The 26,849-nt window shown below is 36.2% G+C and overlaps 1 protein-coding gene across 5 annotated transcripts in view; it reads left to right on the plus strand.

Annotated features, from left to right (window-relative positions):
* ARHGAP5 (Rho GTPase activating protein 5) overlaps positions 1–26,849 on the plus strand; it is a 77,129-nt gene that overhangs the window by 17,147 nt on the left and 33,133 nt on the right. For 4 of the 5 annotated variants that reach the window (XM_036841600.1, XM_036841599.1, XM_036841603.1 and 1 more), the window contains exon 3: positions 16,098–16,245. In XM_036841600.1, the coding sequence (XP_036697495.1) occupies positions 16,098–16,245 (148 nt within the window). The remainder of the gene's footprint in view (positions 1–16,097; positions 16,246–26,849) is intronic. The other variant, XM_036841601.1, reaches the window with a different exon arrangement.

The following is a 26,849-nucleotide window of genomic DNA, read 5'->3' on the forward strand; positions in this document are numbered from 1 at the left end:
GTTTGTCTGTAAGCTTCCCATTTGTTTGTTTTTTCCCTTTTGATCTACCAGTTTTGCAATATTAATTTGATACATTGGCATAGCTTGTTTTATTGCAGTTTGCTTTCTGCGCTTCTCAGATACTGCATTTTTTACAAATTGAAGGTTTTTAGCAACCCTGCAACAAGCAAGTCTTCATCACCATTTTTCCAATAGCATTTGCTTACTTCTTACTTGCTTCCATGTTATATTTTGGTAATTCTCGCAATATTCCAAACTTTTAAATTATTATTATATTTGTTACGGTGATCAGTGATCTTTGATGTTGTCGTTGCAAAAAGATTACAGCTCACTGTCGGCTCAGATGATGGTTAACATTTTTTAGACTAGAAAATTACAGACAAAATCTGGCAAGATTGATCAGATAAAAAGAGAAGGCATAAATACTGAGAATGAAAAGGTGAATATAATTACAGATAGATCAGATTAATAAGATAGTAGAGAATACTATCAACAATTTTATGTCAACAAATTTGAAAGTTTAAACAAAGTTAAACTCCTTGACAAGAAAGTTTAGAATAATCCTGTAACTATTAAATAAATCATGAAGTAGTAGTTAACATCTTGCCATAAAAATACCAGACCCAGGTAATTTTACAGGAGACTTTTTAAGGAACAGATCATTCCAATGTTCTACAAATCCAGAAAATAGAATAGGATAATACATTCTTTAATTCATTCTCTGAAGTTATCTATTCTTAATTCCAGAACCAGTGAAGGATAATATAAGAAAGGAAAATTATAGTCCCATTTTACTTATGAGTGCACATGCAAAAATTCCAAATAAAGTTCAGGTCTACAGACCCTTAACTGCAATTTTGAAATCCAGTAACCTCTGAAAACCAAAAGTTTGTTTAGAACTTGGCAGCGTAATCTGATTTACCCTGTTCTTGGTGGGAAAACCTGACTTGAACTAATGTGTGAGGCTACATACAAGCATTGTCTTATTTAGAGTGAATATCCATATAGTTCACTGCAAGTGTATTAATGTATTTGAATACAGGTACTGACCCACAGTTTGTTGGGGTTGTTACCTAATAGACGTTTTTTGTACTGTACAGTAGGGACGATGACTAAAATTTTCTGAATTCTAAAATATCTTACCCTAAGGGTTTTACATAAGGGATTGTGTATATATAATACCAAAAAAAAAAAAAATCCAACAATGTATATAAAACGCACTTGATAAAATTTAATTCATGAGAAAGCTACTAAATTATGAACAGATGAGAACTTACTTGAGAAAAGGTATCTATAAATATGCAAACAAGTGAAATCTACAACAAGCATCATCCTAATTAGGGAAATGGATTCCCTTTTCAACCAGGAACAAGACAGAATGTACACACCATCACCACTTCCAGTTGGTATTATACTGAGATCCTAGTTAAAGCAGTATGATAAGAAAAAAAATTAAAAGGATGAGCATTGGAAAGGGAAAAACAAAATTGTCACTCTTGGCTGATGATATGATTGCCTATGTAAAAGCCAAAAAGTATCTACAGATAAATTATTAGTATTAATAAAAGAGCAAAACTGCTCCATGTAAGATCAGTAATTGTCAGTTGCATCTCTATACATCAGCAGTAAACAACTAGAAAACATAATCAGAGAAGACACCATTTATGAAAGCATGGCAGATTATCAAGTGCCTGGGAGTAATTGTAACATCATGTGCAAACCTCCGTGTGGAAAACTATAAAACTTTATTGTAAGACATTAAAGAAGATCTAAATAAATGGAGTAACTATTGCTTTCCTGTCCATGAATATGGCTTATCATAAAGAAGTTATTGCTCTTCAGACTTATCTCTAGATTCAGTGTTGTTTCATTCAAAGTGTCAAAGATTTTTCAAGAAATTTTGCACTGATTCTAATACAAATATGGAAGAGTAAATAGTAAAACCAAATATTGAATAGCCAGGACACTTTTGAAGAAGAAAGGCAGAGGTAGAGTGGTGATGATATATGTGCTTATTCTATCAGATAATGTAAAACTTTAGTATTTAACATAATGTGCTGTTGGCTCAGAGACAGGCACATTTACCAGTAAAACAGAACAGAGTGCTCCCAAATACACAGACCTCTGACTTGGAGCTGTCCTTCCAAGCCATGTGAGGCTGTTGAACACTTGAAATGTGGCTAATCTGAATTGGGATATACTGGTCTACAAGGGTGAGTAAAGGCTTCCCTGAGACTTGTCATTTTGTCAGATCTGATAGATGAATAGGACTTAATTAGGGGAATGGTTGGGTGGATGGAAGAATATTTAATGCTGAATGAATAGAATGTGCATGTTCTTAAAGGAGGTCACTGTGGCTAGTCATTGATCTGAAGCTGTCGTTGGCAAACTTTCTGTAAAGAGCAAGATAATAAATATTTGAGACTTTGAAGGTAATACCTCCTGTATTATAATTGCTCAGATCTGCTGTAAAAAAAAGCAGGCATGGACAATATGTAAATGAATGAGTATGGCTTCTTTTTATTTATTTATTTATTTATTTTTGGCTGTGTTGGGTTTTTGTTGCTGCGTGCGTGCTTTTCTCTAGTTGTGGTGAGTGGGGGCTTCTCTTGTTGCGGAGCACGGGCTCTAGGCACGCGGGCTTCAGTAGTTGGGGCACGCGGGCTCAGTAGTTGTGGCTTGCGGGCTCTAGAGCGCAGGCTCAGTGGTTGTGGCGCAGGGGCTTAGTTGCTCCGCGGCATGTGGGATCTTCCTGGGCCAGGGCACGAACCCGTGTCCCCTGCATCCATAGGCGGATTCTTAGCCACTGCGCCACCAGGGAAGCCCAGTATGGCTATTTTTAAAAACAGGCAGCAGGGTGGATTGGTCCCCTAGGCCGTAGTTTGCTGATACCTGATCTGTGGGAGAGAATAATACAAGAAGAGATTTGAGACTAGGGACTAGATGCAGACCTTTTTAGCACTGTTAGGAATTTTTGTTATTTAGCCTAAGAGTAAATTGAAATTAACAGAGTTAGTGGATCTGAAATCAGTGGGTTTCAGTATGGAGTATGGGTTGAGTGATACAGAAGACCAGTAGGCATTTACAGTAGTTTAAGCGAATCATGATAAAAGCTTTGAATAGTTGGAGTGGGGAGGGAGAGTGGTGGCAATGGACAGAATGGGATGGATTTGAGAAATACTTAAAATACATAAGATTTGATAACGTATTGCATATGTGGGGGAAGAGTAAAGATGATGAAAGAGATAGGAAAGATATCTCCTTGGTTTCTAGCTTGTGCAGCTTAATCAGTGATGATGCTGTTCCTGACGTAGAGCATTGGAAATTTGCCAGGTGTGGAGTGGAGGGATGGAAATTAAAACTTTTAGAGTTCAAGTGGAGATGTCAAATAGGCAGTTAGGTATATAGGTCCTCAGAGAAGAGGTCTGAGTTGGAGATATGTATTTAGGAGACAATGAAGTAGAGATGGCAGTAGATGAAATGACCTAGGGAGTGAATACAGAGGAGTGCCTAACACACCCTAGACCAATGTTGAATAGCCAAGGAGCAGAGAGGATCCTTAAAGGTAGGGAGAGTAAAAATAGACCACTTACCCTTTCTTAGCTTATTCCCTCACCTCTAAATTAGGAATTGTAATGTTTCCCTTGGAATTGTGGTAGAAATTGGAACTGTGTGTCTCAAGTGCCTGACATACACCAGTGCTCAATAAATGCTATTATAGTGTGCTTCAGGCCTGAAATATCCCAGTATACTCTGTATTTCAGGATAGTCCTTTGTCCCATTTGCTGGATTAGTCTCCTGACTCATTTTTAAATTAAATACTCCTGTGATTTCTGATCCTGAATTTATGTACTACTTCTTTTTTTTTTTTCTCTCTAAGAGAAAAGTTCATTCTCTTTACCTTCATTCTTTGACTCCAAGATGAGAACTATAGTCTAGGAATATTTTCTCAGATTCCTTGATATTGGAAAATTATAACTTTTGTGCATTAGTGGCATCTAAGGAAGGCTCAAAGATCTGTTTCTCTTAATGTGGGCTTTAGTTGTCATTCCTGCCAATCAGAGAAGGCTTTATGCTTAATTATCTTTTGTTCTGTACCCCAAAATGAGTTTAGTGTTAGTTGTGGGAACAAACCCCTAAGACATTTCTTGATTTGCAAGGATTTTCTTAAGTCATGACCTGTTATAGACATAAATATTTCTATGTAAAGGAAATCTTGCAAAACAACACCTACTTTATAAGTTATTTTGATTTTCTAGTCTATTGCAGTGAAAAAAGAGGTGCTGGTTGTGACCTACTGAATTGACTTCGTAACTTAACAGGTGCTTGAAAAATAGTGCTTAAGAGAATGAACTGAATGAGAAAATTTGAGTTGTATTGATAAAATTGCCAGTTGTTAACATCCATTCAATGAAGTGAGGTATACTTGTGTTTAAGCTAGTTTGTTTTTTCTTCAGTATCCATTTCAGTGCTGTCAGCTTGATTCAGATAGTAAATAGTAGAATACTTTGTGAATTTTGTGGTGCATTAGAATAAGCTGGTATTCTAATGATTTTTCATTTTGAGCTTTTCTTTAAAATTGTTTTCCTGTCTTATTTCCAGGTCATGAATCTTTTCATCCTCTTATTTATATTAGCAACTACCAACTCCTATTTTACTCTCAAATGTTCCATCCAGTCCTTATTATTATCTCTGTATTTTATTGGTCCCTTCTTATTAAACCCCTCTATCAGATAGTATCTTAGAAGATTCTGCTGCTTTAGCCATTATACTAGGGTTTGGAGCCTGTTTAGGGAAGAATACCAAAATAGGTATGTTTTCTTCAAAAAAACTGAAGAGATATCTATATGTATATATTGAGTCGAAGATGTTAATTTAATATTAGTAGATAGTGAATGGATACCAAGCTGTTAATAGGGTAGATCCTTTAGAGTATAGTAAATCTTAAGTTTAGAATTGTTTGACTTCTGACTTCTAGAACCTACAGTCTTTATTAAGTAAAATGCCTTTTGAAAATACTGTCAGCCAAACAGTGGTGACCAGAATTTTCTCTTGATTTATAGATTGTTCATTCCAGATATAAAAGTAATGAAATATATGAAAATATGTCTCTGATGAACTGCTGTTTGTCTATATCAAAATGTATAAGTTATAGGGTAAGTTTGCTTTTTATTTTTAGTGTATATCACTTAACCTCTTGACAGTCACTTAACTGACTGTCAGTGTTCACATCTGAGGTTCTTGAAAGAGTTATAATTAAAGCTAAATAAAAATTGGATGCTTAAAGAGCTTACTATAGGAAGAGCAATACTTACAGATCAGATACAGATAGAGTAGTTTGCACTTTGTTTAATGAGCTAAGTCGTTTAACAAAGTCTTGAACTGCTCGACAGTTTCAGGTTTTCTATTTTTCACCTATTTTTTGGGGAGTACCTTGGTTATATTTCTGGGCAGTTGATAATAGGGTGCCCATTATATACGTTATTACCTTGCAGACACTTCCTTAGGGGAGAGAGTGAGGGTCACTTTTATAAAGGAAGTATGATCAGAAGAATGAGAAAACTGCTTTCCCAGATTCCTCAACCAGCATCTTTTCCAGCCTCATTGCCATGAGTTGGGTCTTATATCCATTCCTGACCAGTAAAGTCTGGCCAGGGGTGGAGAATTATACTATTGAATGTAGGCCTGAGCCTTTAGAGCTCTGGGTGAGGTTGGCTTCCCCCAAATTCGGGTAATTTCTAAGGGATGAAAACTGCAGTGTCTAATGCAGGCTAGATTTATATGTTGTTTATAGTTGATCTCCATGGCCTAGCATAGTATGTTGTACTATGATCAGTTGAAGTCAGTAGGAGTATATAGCTTTGTTTTTGTAGTGGTAATGAAAGAACCATTTATGTGTTTTTTTAAATAATTACATTTATTTTGACTCAAGGAAACTGTTGTTTTATTCAACAAGCATCTTACTGAATGCCTTCTATGCCTGAACACTGTCCAAAGCTAAGGATACAGGGATGACTTGGTCATGGGCTCTGCTCTCAGGAATTCAGTCTAGTACATTTGATTTTGGTGAAAATTAAACATATTTTATATTTTCATCAAGGTTAGTAAAACTTTTGGTTCTTTCATATCTCTCATTTCATTTGGAAAGCATTTACTTAGGAGTCTTAGTAACGATTTTTATTGCTTTCATATTGGCTAAATATGTTCTACCTCTGATTGATTAGTTCTAAGGTGTTTCTGAAATTTCTCATAAAGTTAAAATTGGTTTCTTTAGTAGCATTTCTGGTGCTGGCAACATCAATTTATGGTATGACGTAAGTGTGGATATATAATGTGAGTATTTCTGCCTGCATTTTACTATTTGCTGTTTCTTTGAATTTGTTCTGTGCTGTTGGGTTGACCATGATCTATTACTCTTCAAATTCAGAATGAAATGTAACGAGATGGTTAGTTTTTAAAGTATATTTTGACTGATGTGTTTTAATAAGACTCAATTTAAATGATTATGTCAGTGGTATGGTTGTTTTCACTAATTTAAAAGCAAATGTAAATGTCTTCAGTGTGGCTTTCTATTCAAACTTTGTGTTTTTTCTTAGCTTTCAGAACAGCATGTTGAATGTTTAGCAAAAACTGGCATAGCACAAATTATTGAAATTACTCTTCTGCAGCACATTCATTATATTAATTGTTAGACTGTATTTAGTTAATATATCAAGGAGGCACTTTACCTCTATAACATAGAATACTGTGTTCTTACTATAATTTTATATCAATGGCCAATTGTTACTATTCCAAGACTTATAAGTGAGTTTATAGGGTTGTCAATTTTATGTGCTCCAAAAATGTATATACTACAGATCATCCCACTCAAACCTAGAAGAGTTATTTCCACAGTTGGTATAGTTTTATGATTTTCAGCTCTGTAATGTTTTCTTGTCATCTCAGCTGATGTGTTGAAAGAGTCCTCAATAGGGCTTAATCTATGACTGTGTTAAGAGAAACCTCAGCGGAAGGAGGACTGCTTTTCTTTTCTTTTTTTTTTTTTTTTTAAAGATTTATTGATTGATTGATTGCTATGTTGGGTCTTCATTTCTGTGCTAGGGCTTTCTCTAGTTGCGGCAAGCGGGGGCCACTCTTCATCGCAGTGCGCGGGCCTGTCACTATCGTGGCCTCTCTTGTTGCGGAGCACAGGCTCCAGACGCGCAGGCTCAGTAGTTGTGGCTCATGGGCCTAGTTGCTCCGCGGCATGTGGGATCTTCCCAGACCAGGGCTCGAACCCGTGTCCCCTGCATTGTCAGGCAGATTCTCAACCACTGCGCCACCAGGGAAGCCCCTAGGACTGCTTTTTAAAAGTAGTAATATCTGATTTTACAGTTCTTACAACAAAATATAAGGGTGTGACAAAAGTGATCTTGAGTTAGTATCTAACTTTGTCCATATAAAGGTACACCTTGCATATGTTTGTTTGTGTATGTGTGTGTAGTTGTTCTGAGCTTTTTGGAAATTGTTCTTAGCCTTCGAAAATCTGAGGAAAGGTTTGGGTATTTTTCCTGGAAAAATGCACGTTCACAAAATTTTAGTGGCATTTTAAGGGTATCATATATACTTTCTAAAGTATATATGGACTCTAGAACCTCTGTTGATGTAAGAGAAGAGAAGAACACGCTTGAATTTGTCTCATTCTTTACTGATGCTCTGATTGGTAATCTTTAGAGTGACAGAAAGAACCTAACAGATGACATGGGAAGCAAAGGGAGAGATAATGGTTTTAAGAATGAAATGCTGGGTATAATATAAAACTTACTTTGATTTGAATACACTTGAAAAAATATTTTTAGGGAAGTTGGGAAGAAATCTACTCATCCTTAACTTGAATAGCTAGATGTTTTGCTAAGACCCTCTCCAGGTGACTCCAGGTTTAACATTTTGTTAGTAAAGTTTTTAATGGCATTAATGAAATACCTGCCAGGTAGATAATATATGTTGAAATGCTTTATAGGAAGGTGTCATCTTAGAGATGAATCAGTGTAGGAACCAGTTTGTCTGATACATGTATACAAGAACCCAGACCACATTTATTTGCCCTCAGTTATTTTCTCTTCCCTCTTTTCACCTAGTGTTAGGTTAAAGGGTCTGAAAGAGCATTCACAACATCCAGCACCTAACAGCTTTTAGAGAATTAAAAAAAAAAAGGATTAAGTAGACCTTCATGGAGTACTGACTCTAAAGACTTCTTTCTTATATTGATGTGTTATGCTATGGTGTAATACTTATTCTTCCCACATAAAGTAATCACTTTATAGTAGTTTTATTTATTTATTGCTTTGTAGTTTAATAAGTTTCATTTTTCTTACTACATTGTAAGCTTTTTGAAGGCAGTTATGATTATCATTCATCTTTGTGTACCGTACAGTAGTGATTCTCTATCTTGAATTATGTATTGACTTTTTTTTTTAAGTTAAAGTCTCAGACTTCCCAGGGCTATATCTGTAGCCATCTCCCAAACTTGAGTTCTTAGTCCTTGATTTTATTAGCCTAGCACAATGGTTCTCAACCAGGGTCAATTTTGACCTGCAGGGAGCATCTGGCAATACCTGGAGACATTTTTGGCTGTCACAAGTCAGGTGAGGAGTTGCTACTAGTATCTGTTGGATTGAGGCCAGGGATGCTGCTAAACACCCTGCAATTCAAAATGTCAGTAATACTGAAGTTGAGAAACCCCGTGTAGCCAAATGTGGTCTTTAATGAAATTCCTGTGAGATTCTAGAAGTCAGTCATACAACGCTTGTTTGTACGTGCTCATTAGGAAAGGCAGGTTTTTCCTCACAGGTCATAGATACTACTTCCCTATCCTCACCATGATTGGGTAAGAATGTATTTTCAGGAAGGAGGTACTGTGGGTCAAAGCTACATGCTCTTGCTATTTATCTTACTTCTCTGATCTTTATTCTGCTGTAAAACATGTTGTTTCCATTTCATTGTCACAGTCTTAGTTGAGGCTATCATAACTTCTTACTTGGATTATTGCAATGACCTTTTTTTAAAAAAATCGTTTTAATTTGAGGTAATTGTAGATGGACATACCATTGTAAGAAATAATGCAGAGAGATTCCATGCACCCTTTGCCCAGTTTCCCGCCAAGGTAACATTTGCAAAACTAGTAAAATATCACAAACAGGGTATTGACATTAATGTGACCTGCAGATCTTTAAATTCCCCCAGGTTTGCTTGTACTTGTGAGTGTGTGCACGCACGCGCACGTGTGTGTACTCTATGCAGTTTCTATGAGTATGTACTCAACTGTGTTGAGGTTCTTTAATTGCACAACTTCTCAGAATTTTTTAACATGCTGTGATATGTTGAGAATCTCATGAGTGTGGGACAGAGTATATCGGGACCAGAGAAAACTCAAATTGGAAGCCATTGGGGAGAAATTTGATTGCCTATTTCTTTCCTTTTTGAAAAGAGGATTAAAGTTTATATATCATAGACATAAATTTTTAAATTAATTAATCTGTTCTTGGCTGTGTTGGGTCTTTGTTGCTGCGTGCAGGCTTTCTCTAGTTGTGGCAAGCAGGGACTACTCTTCGTTGTGGTGTGTGGGCTTCTCATTGTGGTGGCTTCTCTTGTTGCGGAGCACGGGCTCTAAGCACACGGGCTTCAGTAGCTGTGTCACGCGGGCTCAGTAGTTGTAGCTCGTGGGCTCCAGAGCGCAGGCTCAGTAGTTGTGGTGCACGGGCTTAGTTGCTCCACGGCATGTGGAATCTTCCCGGATCAGGGTTTGAACCCATGTCCCCTGCATTGGCAGGTGGATTCTTAACCACTGTGCCACCAGGGAAGTCCCTCATAGACATAATTTTTTAAATCTTGATTTTTTTCTGGTTACACAAGTGATCTTTATCTTTTCAAAAAGTACTTCCTTTACAAAAGGAAATGTACAACTTACAGTGAAAATTCTGTATAACCTCCCCCCAGTCTTTTCTTTCTCTTTCTTTCTCTACCCTGCTCTAAATTTAAGGGTATCGTTGTCAATAGTTTGGTACTTGTTTTTTAAGTTTTGCTGTAATATTAACATAAATGATTTATTTTGATGGAATGGAATTACACTATTTATCCTGTTCTTAAACTGTAACATATATCAGTATACGTAAATCTGTTAAAATCAACCTTCTTAATTCATCTTTATTGTCATTAATTTTGGTGTACTTGATCTGACAAGGACTAAAGGAGATCATTTAAAATTTCTTATTCTGTTTCCATAGAGGTACATATTTCTGCTATACTTTGTTTCTGCTACTTGGTGGATTGAATTCTAGATAATTGTCAAGTGAGTCTCTTTTGTATAGTTCAAAGCTTTTTGCTTTGAAGACAGCTGCAATGTTAACCTTGCTCTTGTAAAAACAAAAAAAATCATTACTTTTTCCATCATTTTGTTTTCAGTTTTTAGGAGTCTGTTTAAATGGCATGTGGTTAGTTAGTCACGTTTAGTTTTTTGTTTTTTGTGTTTTTTTAAATAAATTTGTTTGTTTGTTTTTGGCTGCATTGGGTCTTCGCTGCTGCGCGAGGGCTTTCTCTAGTTGCAGCAAGCGGGGGCTCCTCTTCGTTGTGGTGCGCGAGCTTCTCATTGCGGTGGCTTCTCTTGTTGCAGAGCACAGGCTCTAGGCGCATGGGCTTCAGTAGTTGTGGCACACGGGCTTACTTGGTCTGTGGCATGTGGGACCTTCCCGGACCAGGGCTCGAACCTGTGTCCCCTGCATTGGCAGGCAGATTCTTAACGACTGTGCCACCAGGGAAGTCCCTCTGTTTAGTTTTGTACCAAGTCTGAGAGTCTTTTATAGCTGATTTGATCTTAATCCATTTACATTTATTTTTTAGTTTGCTTTTTTCTTGTTATCTATTTTTATTCTTCATCAGCAAAAAAAGAGAGAGAGAGAAATAAAGGAACTACTAGTTATTCTTTTTCAGATTCTTTTCCCTTGTAGATTATTACAAAACATTGAGTATAGTTCCCTGTGCTATACAGTAGGTCCTTGTTGGTTATCTGTTTTCTATATAGTAGTGTGTATATGTTGATCCGAAGCTCTTAATTTATTTTCCATGCCCCGTCTCCGCCCGATGATGTTTCATTATGTGTTTAGGATTTTTAAGAAGGCAGTTCGAGAGTGCTATAATTTAAATATTAACTATTACATATTTGAGAACTTAAAAAATTCTGTAGTTGCTTGTTACACACATTTGGATGACATATTGGCTAAATAAAGAATCTTTGACAAATCTTTTTGCCATGAATATTCACATAGAAGAGTCTTCTGACTTCCCAAGTTTTCGTGAGAACTTTGAGGCTAGCCTGATATTTTCCCTCCTTTGTTGGTCATTGGTTTCTTCTGCCTAGATGCTTTTAAGATTTTTGAAGCTTACTGAGTTCAGCAGCATATGTCTGTAACTTGATGGTTTACTCCTATTTGTTTATCTTTCCTGGTGCATGGTGAGATCATTCAATCTACAAATTAAATTCATTATTTCAGAAGAGACCTCGACTGTCTTTGCACTTTTCTCTTTTTCACAAGCAGAATTCCAGAGCATTGGAGTATGTTAATGAACAAACCAGATAAAAATCCGTGCCCTTGTGTGGAGCTTAAATTCTAGCAGGCGTTCACCAAAATAATAATGACGATGATGATGATATATGAGAACATTTATATAGTTTTGTGGGTAGGAAAAGCAGTGTAAGGGGGATTAGAAGTACTGGGCAGTACTTAGAGAAAGACAGGCCATAGATTACAATGTTTATTAGTCAATGTAGGCCTCATTGAGAAGGTAAAGGGGACAGCCAGTGCAAAAGTCCTAAGTTAGGAGCATGTGTCACATGCTAAAAAAGCAAGTAAGCTGTGTAACTTACTTGCACAAGGAAGTAAGGAAAGGGAGTAAAATGATGGAGAAAGTAGAGGAAAATGAGGTCAGAATATATAGAAGCCGAGTTCAAAGCATGCTAGATTACATATGGCCTTGAAGGCTGTTATTTGTGGGTCACTATCATTCTGGGTGCTTTATTGAGAACGGTATGTAGAGAATGGTGGTAGAAGCAGGGAGGATTGATTGAGCAGTCAACGCAGTAATCTACATATGTGAAATGGTGATAGCTGTATGGACCAGGGAATTAGCAGTGAAGATGGTTAAGATCTCATAGATTTGGAAGTCGGGTGTGAGAAAATAAGAGGGATCAAAAATGACTCCAAGATTTTAGCCTGGCAGCTGAAAGGATGGAATTGCCAGCAACTGAGATGTAGAAGGCTGAAGGTAGAGCTCATTTTAAGGAAATCATCAGGAGTTCAGTTTTGCACATTAAGACAGAAATATCTCTTAGACATTCAAGTGAAGAGTCAGGTAGAAGGTTTCAAATGAGTCTGGAGTTCAGGAGAAAGAGCTGAGCTGGCGGTATTAATTTGGGTTAGCAGCATATGGATGACATTACCAAGAGGGTGATTATAGATATTGAGAAAAAAGGGCAGGGACTGAGGCCTGGGGTATTCACAGTATTACAGGGTTGCCGAGGAGGGACAAGCTAAGGAGACTAATAAGGGGAGAACAAGTGAGATAATAGAGGTCGTCTCCTGAAGTTCGCTGAAGAGAGTGACTGCTGAAAAGTTAAGTAAGATGAGAGCTGAGAACTGACTATTGCAAAACAATCATTCGTGAACTTAATAAGAGCAGATTTAGTGGAGTGATGAGAGTGATAAACTAATATAAGTACATATAAGAGGGAATGGAAGGAGAGGAATTGGAGACAGCTAGTATAGATGATTTATGTAGAGTTTGTTCTGCAAAAGGGAGTAGAATTCTGGAGCAGTAGCTAGCAGAGAGAAGAAGATTAAGACTTCTTTTAAAAATGGGAGCAAAAGTATTTTTTGGCGTGTGTCAAAGAAATGATATAGTAGAAAAGAGAACTCTGATGATCTTTTCCACTTTATTCTGATTTTTTCAATCATACTGAGTCTTTTACTAAAGAGGTATTCATTTCTTTAATGGGTTTTTTTCTTCACTTTCTTTACATTTTGCCTCTGGTTGTCTCATTTCTTCTTTAATCTTTTATTTCAAGAATCCCATCGTAAATTTAAGAGAACAGAGAAGTCCAAAATTTCTTGTTTCCTGGATTTATTCTTTGAAAGCCTCCTCAACTGTTTTTTGCTACTTAAGTTTTTCTTGTTTGTTGGTTACATATGAAGCAATTGAGGTATTGTTTTTTTCAGTGTTATTGATTGTATCGATAGTATTTATTGAATATTTGAGGATGTGGCTTAGATGCTCTCCTTTGTTGTGTTGCTGATATTGCTGAAGTGGAAGAGCAGATTCTGTAAAGAGCTATTTATATGCCTTTTCCTGGTCCTGTTTACTTATACTAATGATAGTTTCTAATATCCACTGGACACTTAACTGATAACATTGTTTATATTATTTGTGAAATAGAATGTTTATTTTACTGGATATGCTTTTGCAGACATGAGATTTGCCTAAGTGGCCAGGAAAAAAAGACCATGGGTATTTGTATTTAAGCAGAAATTAAGATTTGTATGAATGTAGTAATGAATCAAAAGTTGGATTATCATAAATCAGATCCTGTTTTCCTGCTGGCATAATTATTTATTGGGACCTGCCATTTCTGACTGTTGGTTCATCAAAAGCTATAGATATAAATGACCAAATAACCATATGCCTCAACTTTTTCTTGCATTTCAGAGAACCTTGATGGGATTTTATAGCAGTTGTAATCATCTAGCCTTAGTTTAATTTACGAAATAGATTTTAAATAATATAAGTTAATTTGAATTGGTATAAATTTGTAGCTATAGATTAGCAACTCTTAACTAAGGGTTGTATGTTAGAATAATGTAGAGTTTTTCAAAATTCACATTTTTAAAGAACTCCCTGTAGTGATTCTTATGCTTAAGAACTATCACTTATAGAAAAAAAGTTATATATGTTTTTATTCATCATAAGAGCTAATATAGGAATGTCTAATTCAAAACTGTTTTCCTACATAGAGTTTTCTTTTGCACCAGTGTAAATTAGTAGAAAAATTGGTAAAGTCACATAAGCTTTTTATCCTTTTTTTCCCCCAATATATGTGAACTATAACTTGACTGTCAGGGCAGCTATATGTTAGTAAATTATCCATTTATACTTTGCCAGAAATTCTATGCTATAAGCCACTTAGCATTTCATTGCCTCAGATTACTGGTGTAATCTGATCTTGGTGTAACTGCAGAATTAAATAACTTGCCCTTGTAACTTTATGGACTTTGGGGGACGGATATTCCCTGAGCATAAGCCAGAGAAATCTACCCCCAATTTTAGTGAAGTATTCAGAGTTTAGATTGGTTCCTAAAGGGTAATATGAAAAGAGAATTTCTTAAGAGTTGATTGGAACAGTTAGGACTAGCTAGCTTACTTTTCTTACAACTTTGTTTTTTAGGTGTCATTGCAGATTAAGATGTTTTATTCCTGTTGCTCCTGCCATAGGCTAGGCATTGCTGTTTTCATTAATTTGCTTAAGTGTAATCTTTTTTACCACTGTATTATCTCTCTAAACAAAAACATACATCTTTGCCTCAGTTTTCACTTTTGTAGTCAAATGGTGCAGCTAGTAGTTTGCAGGCTGGAAAGCACCTTAGTGCTCCTGAGAAAGAAGAGGACCCAGTCGCTGTATCCCTACCTCAGCTTTGAAATTACAGTCTCTTCATTTCTACTTTCTTGCACATTGTTCTGTTTTGGTGGTGGTGGTAGTGGAAGGATTGTTTAAGGAGTAAGGAAGGATCCACACTACTTGACTTGGTGGGCTAGGTCTTGAGCCAGACCAAGTATTCCAGTGCTTTGTTGGTAACATTTCAGACAACTAGTTATATTGTATGTAATCTGTACCATCAGAGTGATAATATATGAAGACTTAGAAGTTGGATTTCATTAGATCTGGGAGTTTGCTAGGTAGAGCAACCTGAAATTGAAATGAAGAAAGGACTTGATTGATTATGCAAGGTATCAGTTGCATAACTTGGAACTTGGAAGAACACATTGAAAGATCAATCCATCCAAAGGAGAGACTCCTCTGGAAAGAACTGAAAATTAAAATGAGGACTGTTGCTTTAAGCATTGAAAGCTCTGCCTGTGTTCCCTTCCCTGCCCCCACACACACTTTTCTGATTAGAAATGGTGTGTTTTTATGTGATTTGTAAGTCAGTAACAATACTTATGACAAATATAAATACACCCTACTTAAGGAAGACTGACTCAGAATCTCCTTAAGGGTTGAATTCCAGGCAGTATTTCCTTAGGTTTTTGAAATGTTCACTCCCTGGTTAAGAACCCATTTTCTCCCAATGCAGGATTGAAGTTAAACTTTGAAAATTCTTAACGTAATTTTGTTTCTTTATTATTGTGAAAATGTTTTGTCCATTACTTATAAAAATTATCTTTTTTGGGGTGCTTAATAAAACATTTTTAATAGACTAAATTAACATCTCCTTTCCCACTGGGATGTTACTTTCTTTTATAAAAATTATCTTAATATTTAAGAAATAGAGTCAATAGATAGGAAGAAAATGATGGGATTAAAACTCATGGAGTTGCATAGCTTCATTATATAATCAATAATTAAAGCTATGTTATATTCTTACTAATATAGCTATGCACAAAAATCTCACTTGGAACTTCTCCAAAGACCAGATAACAAATGCACCAAATCAACAGACCACACTGAAACTGTGCATTGAGCATTGCTTACTCCTAGTTTCTCCTTTTCACTTGGCATTGAAAAATGATCTTTTCTAATTTCCCTACCTATCCAGTTTTCTATTATTTTCCAAAGGGAAAAGTTTCTTCTATTCAGCCATTTTTTGTCTGTTCACTTTTGTCTCTTTCTCTTGGTCACGTTGCTGCTTCTAGCAGAATTTATTTAATGAACCTGGTATTGATGGACATTTAGGTTGGATATGGCTTTTAAATATATCTTTTGATACAAAATGTTTATTTACATTGCTTAATACTAATGTTTTTCTGAAGGAAATTAATTTTAATAGTTTTAACTTGAATATGTTTTCTTATAGCAGAAAAAGAAAACTAAGAACTTCAATCCACCAACACGTAGAAATTGGGAAAGTAATTACTTTGGGATGCCCCTCCAGGATCTGGTTACAGCTGAGAAGCCCATACCACTATTTGTTGAAAAATGTGTGGAATTTATTGAAGATACAGGTAGGATAGAAGTATCATTGCAAGAGGTTTGATATAAAATTTCACTTTTGCTACACCAATAGTTTGTCAAATGTTCCTGATTCAAGCTAAAATTTGAAAGAGGTGTATCGTTCTCATTAGGATTGATTATCTTGAGTATTAATTCTAGATGTAACCATCTGATATTTGAAAGCAGTTTTGTTGTTAGCCAGTCATGCTTTTGTTGGACTTCTCTTTATTAAATGGCTAAGTCAAATACTAAAATGTTAAACTTACCTTATTCTGGAATTTAGAATAACTCAGTTATTAAATTATGCTACTGTTTAATCATAGATATGATTTAAATCAATAATTTGAATGTTTGCAACATTTTAAGTCTAATACTATTTTTTAACTCATTTTACACGTGAATTTTTCTTTTACAAATTCATAGCAATATTTGTGAATGTGCAAGAGGTAGCTTGTTTGTGATGTTACTATTTATTCAGCAGCACTAGCTTAATATGGTTTGTATGGTTTGAGTTGTATTTGTAAGGAGTGTGTAGATATCCTCACTGTTTTAAAAACAAGCCTGCTCTTATGTTTACTTTGTCTGATGAAACCATTACTGAGGGTTGGACTAGTCAGAGTTGGGTAATAAAGGCAGAATATTATGTTTATGTGCATTTAAAATGAATACAAGTTAACCATGAAACTTGAGTGATTTGAATGGACTCCAAAATTTAATGGTTTGAGAACATGAGCTAATTTCATTTTAGCTTTATTTATTCTTAATGACCTCTTTTGATAAACAAGTATTGTTTAAAGAATAAACAAGTTAGGATGCCCATGTCCTATCCAAAAAATCAAGCTTATTTTTACTTAGGTGTATGTACGCCATACCATTTCATCTTGACTGTCAGCTAAGTTCTATACGTACATATTAGGTTGTCTGGTGAGAAGTGCTAACTTTCAGTTTTAATAACGAGTGGAATATGGGGCAATACCTGTTATCCACTGGTATTAGAGTTGAAATAGCCTATCTTCTTCCTTAAGTTAATAAATTTTAATTTATTGAGCCTGTATTTGGATATGCCTTCAATCATTTGTTTTTTCCTTCAACAGAAGTATTAGGCATATTTCTTTATGTATTTCTGTCCATCTTTAGCATAGTAGAAATGCAGAGGTTCTTATAATGTTAGCTACCTGCTTTGAGGTTAAAGAAATCTCATTTTCTCTAGTAATATAATTAGGCCTTGTGGATATGACTGAGCAATTCAAAAAGACTTTTCTTTAGTGATTAGAAAATAACAATAAAGTAATAATGGATTGCATTTTGTACATTTATTTTTATAATTAAAAAGGCCCACTTCTTGAATATTTTCGTGGTAGTTGAGTGATTTGGCTTGAGGAAAATAAATTCCAAGTGTAAGATAAAATGAAAATTCTAGTTCAATTCTTAGCAACATTTGAATTAGTTCAGTCAACTGGCAGGTAATTTATATATTTAAGTGCTTTGTTAGAAGTATACTTAGGTACCATAAGACCATAAGAATACTTATATAAAGATTAAAGCTAGTTCTTTTGTTGATGTAGTAGTATGTATCATTTTGTTACTGATTAATGCTAATCCATTTTAGCAGAAATTCTCAGTTGTTTAAGAATTGAATAGCAGATTCTCATTATGGACTGGAGCAGCCATCTCCATATTTAAGGTTTAACTTGTAACGTAAATATAATCAACACCCTTGTTTAGAGGACTAACCTTCTTTTAAACAACCCTGAAGAAAATACGGTGGAAGTTTTTAAAATTAGCTTTACTGTTATAACTTACATGCAATAAAATTTACCAATTTTAATTATACAGTATGAGTTTTAATAACTCTAGTCATATAAGCACCACCACAATCAAGATATAGAACGTTTTTATCACCTCAAAAAGCATCTAGTCTTTTGTCACGTATGATGTTAGCTCTTAGTTTTTTGTAGATATTCTTTATCAGGTTGAAAAGTATCCTTCTATTCTGTTTTTCTAAAGAAAGCACTGGCTCTTTTAATTTTTTAAGATTTATTATTTATTTATTTATTTATTTATTTTAGTCTGCGTCGGGTTTTAGTTACGGCACGTGGGGTCTTCGTTGAGGCACGCGGGATCTTTCTCGTTGCGGTGCTCGGGCTCTTCATTGTGATGCCTGGGCTTCTCTCTAGTTGTGGCGTGTAGGTTTTCTCTTCTCTAGTTGTGGTGTGCAGGTTCCAGAGCGCCAGGACTCTGTAGTTTGCAGCACGCGGGCTCTAGTTGAGGCACATGAGCTCAGTAGTTGTGGCATGTGGGCTTTAGTTGCCCTGTGGCATGGGGGATCTTAGTTCCCTGACCAGGGATTGAACCCGCGTTCCCTGCATTGGAAGGTGGATTCTTTACCACTGAACCACCAGGAAAGTCCCAATCCTTCTATTCTTAGTTTGCTGCATTTTTATCCAAAACGGATGTTGATTTTGTCATGTGACTTTTCTGCTTCTGTTGATATGATCATAGAGTTCTTATTAAAGTCTGTTTATGTGGTGAATTATATTAATTGATTTTTTTTTGAGGTTTTTTTTTCGGCTGTGGGGTCTTCATTGGGTCTTCGTTGCTGTGCACAAGCGTCTCATTGTCGTGGCTTCTCTTATTGCAGAGCACAGGCTCTAGGCACGCAGGCTTCAGTAGTTGTGACTCATGGGCTCTAGAGCGCAGGCTCAGTAGTTGTGGCGCACGGGCTTAGTTGCTCCGCGGCATGTGGGATCTTCCCGGGCCAGGGCACGAACCCGTGTGCCCTGTATTGGCAGGTGGAATCTTAACCACTGTGCCACCAGGGAAACCCCATTAATTGATTTTTAAATGTTGATTTTTAAACTAACCTTGCGTTCCTGGGTTAGTCATACACCACTTGGTCATAATGTTTTATCGCTGGATCCAGTTTGCTAAAATGTTAAGGATTTCTGCATTCTAAGAAATATTGGTCTATAGTTTTCTTTTCTTGCAGTGTCTTTGTCTGGTTTTACTATCAGGGTAAACCTGGCATCATAGACTGAATCTATTTTCTGGAAAAGTTTGTATAGAATGGTAATATTTCTTTATTAAATTTCTGTAGAGTTCACCGGGGAAACTATTTGGACCTGGAATCTTGTTTGTGAGGAGGCTTTTAACTATACATTAAATTCCTTTAATAGATACAGGACTGTACAGATTTTCAGTTTCTTCAGTAAGCATTGATTGTTTGTGTCTTTCAAGGAGTTTGTCCATTTCATTCAAGTTGGCAGAGGTGGTTTATAAAATTCCTTATCATACTTTTAATGTCTGTAGCATCTGTCTTCTCTTTTGTTTTTGGCATTACTGATTTTTTTTTTTGTCCTCTTGAGAGAGGTTTATCAATTTTATTGATCTTTCAAAGAACCAACTTTTGGTTTTATTGATTTTCCTCTCTTGTCCATTTCTGAGTTCATTGAATTCTACTTTTTTCTGTTTTCCTTCTTTCTGCTTTCATTTGTTTCTTTATAGTTTCTTAAAATGGAAGCTAGATAATGATTTTGACCAGTCTTCTACTATAATGTTTAATGTTTAAAAATTTCCTGTAAACATTATTTTAGCTGTGTGCCACTGATCTTGATATGTTGTTTCCATTTTCATTCAGTTCAAAATACTTTGTAATTTCCCTTTTGACTTTTTAATTTAACTCATTGATTATTAAAAGTGTTTTATTTCTAAATGTTTTCCAGATATCTTTCTGTTACTCATTTCTAGTTTAATTCTATTGTAGTTGGAAAACAGTTTGATTTCAGTGTAAGTTTATTGAGACTTGTTATTTATAGCCCAGAATATGGTCTGTTTTGAAGAATGTTCCATGGAGCCTTCAGCAGAATGTTTTTTAAGCTGTTGGGTGAAGGGTTCTATAAATGTCAGGTCAAGTTCTTGAGAGTATTCGTCAAGTCTTGGCTATCCTTACTGATTTTCTTGTTGACTTGCTTTTTTAATTGAGTACTATTGAAATCTGAAATCATGATTGAGATTTGTCTGTTTCTCCTTTCAGTTGTATTAGTTTTTGCTTCATGTGTTTTGAAATTCTTTTAGTTGCACATACATTTAGGATTATGTCTTTTTTTATGAACTGACGTATTATCATTATGAAGCATTCTCCTTGTTCTGAAGCCTCATTCGTCTAAAATTAACATAGCCAATGGTATTTTCTTTTGAGTAGTGTCTATGTGGTATATCTTTTTTCATCCTTTCATTTGTATCTTTATATTTAACATAATTTCTTGTGGATAGCATATCTGAATCTGACAATCCACTTCTTTTAAGTGGAGCATTTATTAGGTCATTGGCTTTTCATGTAATAATCAACATAACTGGTTTTAAGCCTGCCATCTTGTTTTTATTTTCTTTTTGTCTCATGTGAACATTATTCCTTTTCTCTTCTTTTCCTGCCTTCTTTTGGATTAAGTGAATATTTTTTATTCTATTTTAACTCCAATGTCAGGGTTATTAGTTATATTTATCTGTTAGGATTTTTTAGTGGTGCTGTAGAATTTGAAATAATAAAAAGTTCAGAAAGTTAAAAAGGCATCAGTTATCACTTTTATACCATCCTAGTGACTTTGCTTTTTAAATGAATGGACAATGATGTACAGTTTTTACTATGTGGCGACTGGTTTAAAAGATGCTGACTTTGTTTTTTCATTCATTTTTGCGGGAAAAGGGGACTTGTACATAAGGTCAGTCCTGCTCCCTCAGAATCATGTTAAATGTGGCTAACAGTGTAGGTACAGAACTGTAGTTAGTTGTGCATTTGTGATTTTTATCACTGTTTGTTTAATCACAGTTCATCTTCAGACAACATTACACCACCATGATATGTAGCTTAAGAACCTTGGAACAGTTCATTTAACCCTCCTATCCCTTGTTCTTTTGTTGTTAATTGTTAAAACATTTTAATTTTACAATATGTTTTAAACATCACAGTATATGTTCATAATTTTTGCTTAAATCAGATAATTATCCTTGTTTTTGAAAGATATCACATACTCTACAATTCACCCATTTAAATTGTACAATCCAGTGGTATGTTTGTATATTCACAGAGTTGTGCAGCCATCGGCACTTTCAATTTTAGAGCATTTTCATCACCCCCAAAATAAACCCCACCCATTAAGCAGTCACTCCCTATTCTCCACACCCACCTTCCCTTAACTTTCTGTCTCTATAGATTTACCTGTTCTGGTCTCTTATGACTGGCTTCTTTGATTTAACATAGTGTTTTATAACATCAGTGTTAGCATCTGTCAGTACTTCATTCATTTTTATTGTTGAATAATTTTCCATTGATGAACATTTGTGTTGTTTGCCACTTTTTGACTATTGTGAATATTGCTGCTGTGAACCCTCCTGTAAAAGTTCTGTGTGGACACGTTTTTCACTTCTTTTGAGTATATATATCTAAGAGTGGAATTTCTAGATCATATAGTAGCTCTATGTTTAACCTTTTGAGGAATTTACCAGACTGTCTTCCAAAGTGGCTGCACCATTTTACATTCCCACCAGCAATATGCAAGAGTTCCAGTTTCTCCACATCTTTGCTAACACTTATTTTCTGATTTTTTGATTATAGCCATCCTAGTGGGTATGAAATGGTATCTCATATGGTTTTGATTTGCATTTCCCTGATGACAAATGATGTTGGACATATTTTCAGGTGTTTATTGGCCATTTGTATATCTTCTTTGGAGAAGTATATATTCAGATACTTTACCATTTTTAAATTGAGTTGTTTGTCTTACTGTTGAGTTTGTTTGTTTTTTTTTTTTAATTGTGAGATGAATGCACCCAAAGCCTTTTATTTATTTATTTATTTATGGCTGTGTTGGGACTTCGTTTCTGTGCGAGGGCTTTCTCTAGGTGTGGCAAGCGGGGGCCACTCTTCATCGCGGTGCGCGGGCCTCTCACTATCGCGACCTCTCTTGTTGCGGAGCACAGGCTCCAGACGCGCAGGCTCAGTAATTGTGGCCCACGGGCCCAGCTGCTCCACGGCATGTGGGATCCTCCCAGACCAGGGCTCGAACCCGTGTCCCCTGCATTGGCAGGCAGATTCTCAACCACTGCGCCACCAGGGAAGCCCTCTTACTGTTGAGTTTAAAAGCTCTTTATATATCCTGGATACAAGTTGCTTTCAGTATGACTTGCAAAAATTTTTTCCCCAGATTCCTTGTTGGTATCATTTGAAGCACAAAAGTTGAAAATTTTGATGAAATCCAGTTTTTTAAAAAATTTTGTTATTGTGCTCATGGTATCATATCTAAGAAGGTTTTGCCAAACCCAAGATCACAAAGATTTATTCCTATATATTCTTCTAAGAGTTTTTTGGTTTTAGCTCTTTCATTGAGGTCTATGATCCATTTTGAGTTAATTTTTGTGTATGGCACAAGGAGGGATTCCAGCTTGATTCGTTTGCTTCTACGTATCCATTGTCCAAGCACCATTTATTGAATTGCCTTGGCATTCTTTTTGAAAATCAATTGACTGTAAATATGAGTACTTCTGCACTTCCACGTATATTCCATTGATCTATATGCCTATCCATTTTTTTTTTTAATATTTATTTGGTTGCACTGAGTCTTAGTTGTGGCAGGTGGGCTCCTTAGTTGTGGCTCATTGGCTCCTCAGTTGCAGCGTGCCGGCTCCTCAGTTGTGGCATGCAAACTCTTAGTTGCAGCATGCATGTGGGATCTAGTTACCTGACCAGGGATCGAACCTGGGCCCCCTGCATTGGGAGCATGGAGTCTTAACCACTGCACCACCAGGGAATCCCTATGCCTATCCTTTTTTGCCAGTACCACTTTGTTTTCATTATTTAGCTTTCTAGTAAGTTTTGAAATTGAGAAGTGTAGTCCTTCAACTTTGTTCTTCTGATAGTTCTAGGCTGTTGATGGATTTCGTTTTTCTTTTCAGCTTTTTTTAAAAAATTTATTTATTTTATTTCTTTATTTTTGGATGCGTTGGGTCTTCGTTGCTATGTGCGGGCTTTCTCTAGTTGTGGCGAGCGGGGGCTACTCTTCATTGCGGTCTGTGAGCTTCTCATTGCGGTGGCTTCTCTTGTTGTGGATCATGGGCTCTAGACGCGCGGGCTTCAGTAATTGTGGCACGTGGGCTCAGTAGTTGTGGCTTGTGGGCTCTAGAGCGCAGGCTCAGTAGTTGTGGCACACGGGCTTCGTTGCTCTGCGGCATGTGGGATCTTCCTGGACCAGGGTGCGAACCCGTATCCCCTGCATTGGCAGGCGGGTAACCACTGCGCCACCAGGGATGCTCTTCTTTTCAGCTTTTTAAAGACTGCTTGTTGTCTTCTGCATGATATTTAAAAGGAAATCTGCTACTATTCTTACCAGTATTCCTCTGTATATGGTGTGTTCCCCTTTCTCCCTCGATTCCCAGCTGCTTTTAACATTTTTCTCTCTAGTTTTTTAGCAGTTTTATTAAAAATGTATTTTAGTGTGTGCTTTAAAAAAAAAAAAACACTTCTGCTTGAGGTTTCTGGAGCTTCTTAGATCTCATGGTTTATAATTTTCAAATTTGCGGCCATTATTGGAATATTTTTTCCTGTTCTGTTTCCCAGTTATGGACTCCAGTTACATGGTGTTAGACATATTAAAATTGTTCTGCAGCTTACTGAGACTGTTCATTTTTTTAAACCTTTTTTTCTTTCTGGGTTTCATTTCACCTAGACTGTGTGTCTATTGCTATATTTTCTAGTTCACTGATTTTTTATTTTCTTCCTGTATGGTCAAATCTAGAAGTTCCATTTTAAGTCTCTTTTTTATTTGTTTCATTTATCAATATCATGTTGATATTTTCTTTTATATCTTTAAATATACTTATAAAATTTATAATAGCTGTTTTAAGGTCCTTGTTTTATGGATTCTGTCATATTTTATTTCTCGGTCTGTTTATGTTTCTGTTGGCTTTTCTCCTGGTTATGGGTTGTGTTTTTCTGCTTCTTTGACTGGCGGTTTTGATTTGACATCAGACATTTTTAATTTTTCATTTTGAGTGGTGAATTTTCTAGTGTTCCTTTAAAGAGTGTTGGATTTGTTTTGTCATGTGTTAAGCCTTTTGTGTATCAGTCTGGTCCTTTCTAGGCTTGCTTATAAGTTTATTTTGGCAGATCCATGGCAGCTTTTATTCTAGTGTTTATTTAGACCTACTTTAAGGTATGAAGTCTTCACTTAGTGCCCTGAATATTAGGTGGTCTTAAATCAGCTATACTTCAATTAAAAAAAAGAAAACAGTACTTAAAAAAAAAAAAAAGGTATTTTGAGAATAGAACTTGGACTAGTCTCAGCCCCTGTCCTCAGAAAGTTTCCTCTCACACACTTGCAGTATTCAACCAAAGACTCCAGTGTCTTTTCTGCATATCTCTGAGGCTCTTTCTGTATATATCTCTCCCTCTTTTTTTGGTACTCTACCTCACAAATTCTAGACATCTCATCCTTTCTGAACTCCTGTCTCCATATTCTCAACTCTGGTAGGCCATTATGATTCCACCTGTCTGCACTGCTATCTAAAATCTGTTTCCAGGCACTAAATTGGGGCATTCAGACATTTTAATTTATTTGCTTCTTTTTCCTTACAGATCAGTTTTGAGCTGCCTATAGTTCAGTGTCTGAAAACTGTTGTTTCATATAAATTTTACAGTTTTTAGTTGAAGTTGTGCTAAGTTCCAGTTGGGAAATGACCCTTGAAATATTAGTATAAGTTTTTTCTTTTTTAATGTTTTTTTTTTTAAACGCATTGTTTACTTTGTTTATTTATTTATTTATTTATTTATGGCTGTGTTGGGTCTTCATTTCTGTGCGAGGGCTTTCTCTAGTTGCGGCAAGCGGGGGCCACTCTTCATCGCGGTGCGCGGGCCTCTCACTATCGCGGCCTCTCTTGTTGCGGAGCACGGGCTCCAGACCCGCAGGCTCAGTAATTGTGGCTCATGGGCCCAGTTGCTCTGCGGCATGTGGGATCTTCCCAGACCAGGGCTCGAACCCGTGTCCCCTGCATTGGCAGGCAGATTCTCAACCACTGCGCCACCAGGGAAGCCCAGTATAAGTTTTAAGTAGACAAAAAGTGTGGTGGAGGGAGATTGAAAAGAAAGAGTAATAGTCCTCTCTCAGGAACTAGGAAGGATAAGGAGTTGAAAGAGGTCTCAAAAATGCCTCTCAGATTCTATATTAGGGTGACTATAGGTGGTACACCATTAATGAAAACAGGAATTATGGTATGAAAAGCAGATTTGACAGTTTGATAATAGATTCATATTATGTACATCTTAAATCTCAAGGTGCCTGTAGGGCAGTGGTCCCCAACTTTTTTTTTGGCCCCAGGGATCGGTTTTGTAGAAGACAATTTTTCCACAGACTGGCAGGGGCACGGTGTGTGTGTGGGAGGTGGTTTCAGGGTGATTCAAGCACATTACATTTATTGTGCACTTTATTTCTGTTAATATTACATTGTAATATATAATGAAATAATCATGCAACTCACCATAACGCAGAATCAATGGGAGCCCTGAGCTTGTTTTCCTGTAACTAGATGGTCCCATCTGGGGGTGTTGGGAGACAATGACAGCCGAAGTGTGGTGCTTATGTCCAGTCTACTATGTAAGATGCAGCTTTTAATGGTCACTTGCCACTCACTGATAGGGTTTTTTTTTTTTTTTACTGATAGGGTTTTGATACGTTTCTGCAAGCAGTTGATTTATTATGGTCTCTGTGCAATCAAACCTCTCTGCCAGTGAAAATCTGTATTTGCAGCCGCTCTCCAGCACTGCAGTGGGGAGCAGCTGTAAATACAGATGAAGCTTCCCTCACTTGCCCGCTGCTCACCTCCTGCTGTGTGGCCTGGTTCCTTAAAAGTTCAAGATTCAGTTGAATGTATGGCTATGGATCTTTGGAAAGTTATTTGATCTTAAGATGAGATTTTGGTAATTGTCATTGTATAGATATTAATGTAAACTATGTGCTGATGAAATTCAGGGTGAGCATAGAGAGTGAGAAGAAAAGGTCACACTGCAAATAGGCTGTACAAAAGAATGGAGCCCTAAAACACTAAGAAAAAAATTTTTAATGAGAAGGAAGCGTGGTTATCAGCTTTGAAGTTACAAGGGTTAGATGACTTAGAATACTTTTTTTTTTTTTACATTTTTATTCAGGTGAAATTCATATATTATAAAATTAACCATTTTAAAGTGTACAGTTCAGTGACATGTAGTACATTTACCATGTTGTACAACCACCACTTCATCTAGTTCCAAAGATTTTCATCACCCCAAAGAAAACTATACTGATTAAGTGGTTATTCCCTTCCCTTTTCCCCCCTTGCTCCATCCTCTGCAACCATAAACCTACTTTCTGTCTTTATGGTTTTACTTATTCTGGATAGTTCATATAAATGGAATCACACAATGTGTGACCTTTTGTCTGGCTTCTGTCATTTCGCGTAATGTTTTTGAGATTCATCTGTTATAGCATGTGTCATTGTATGGATATATACCGCATGTGGTTTATTTGTTCACTTGGTGGGCATTTGGTTTGTTTCCACCCTTTCGCTGTTGTGAACAGTGCAGCAGTGAACA

Source organism: Balaenoptera musculus, chromosome 2, assembly GCF_009873245.2.
Source record: "Balaenoptera musculus isolate JJ_BM4_2016_0621 chromosome 2, mBalMus1.pri.v3, whole genome shotgun sequence".
Lineage (NCBI taxonomy): Eukaryota > Metazoa > Chordata > Mammalia > Artiodactyla > Balaenopteridae > Balaenoptera > Balaenoptera musculus.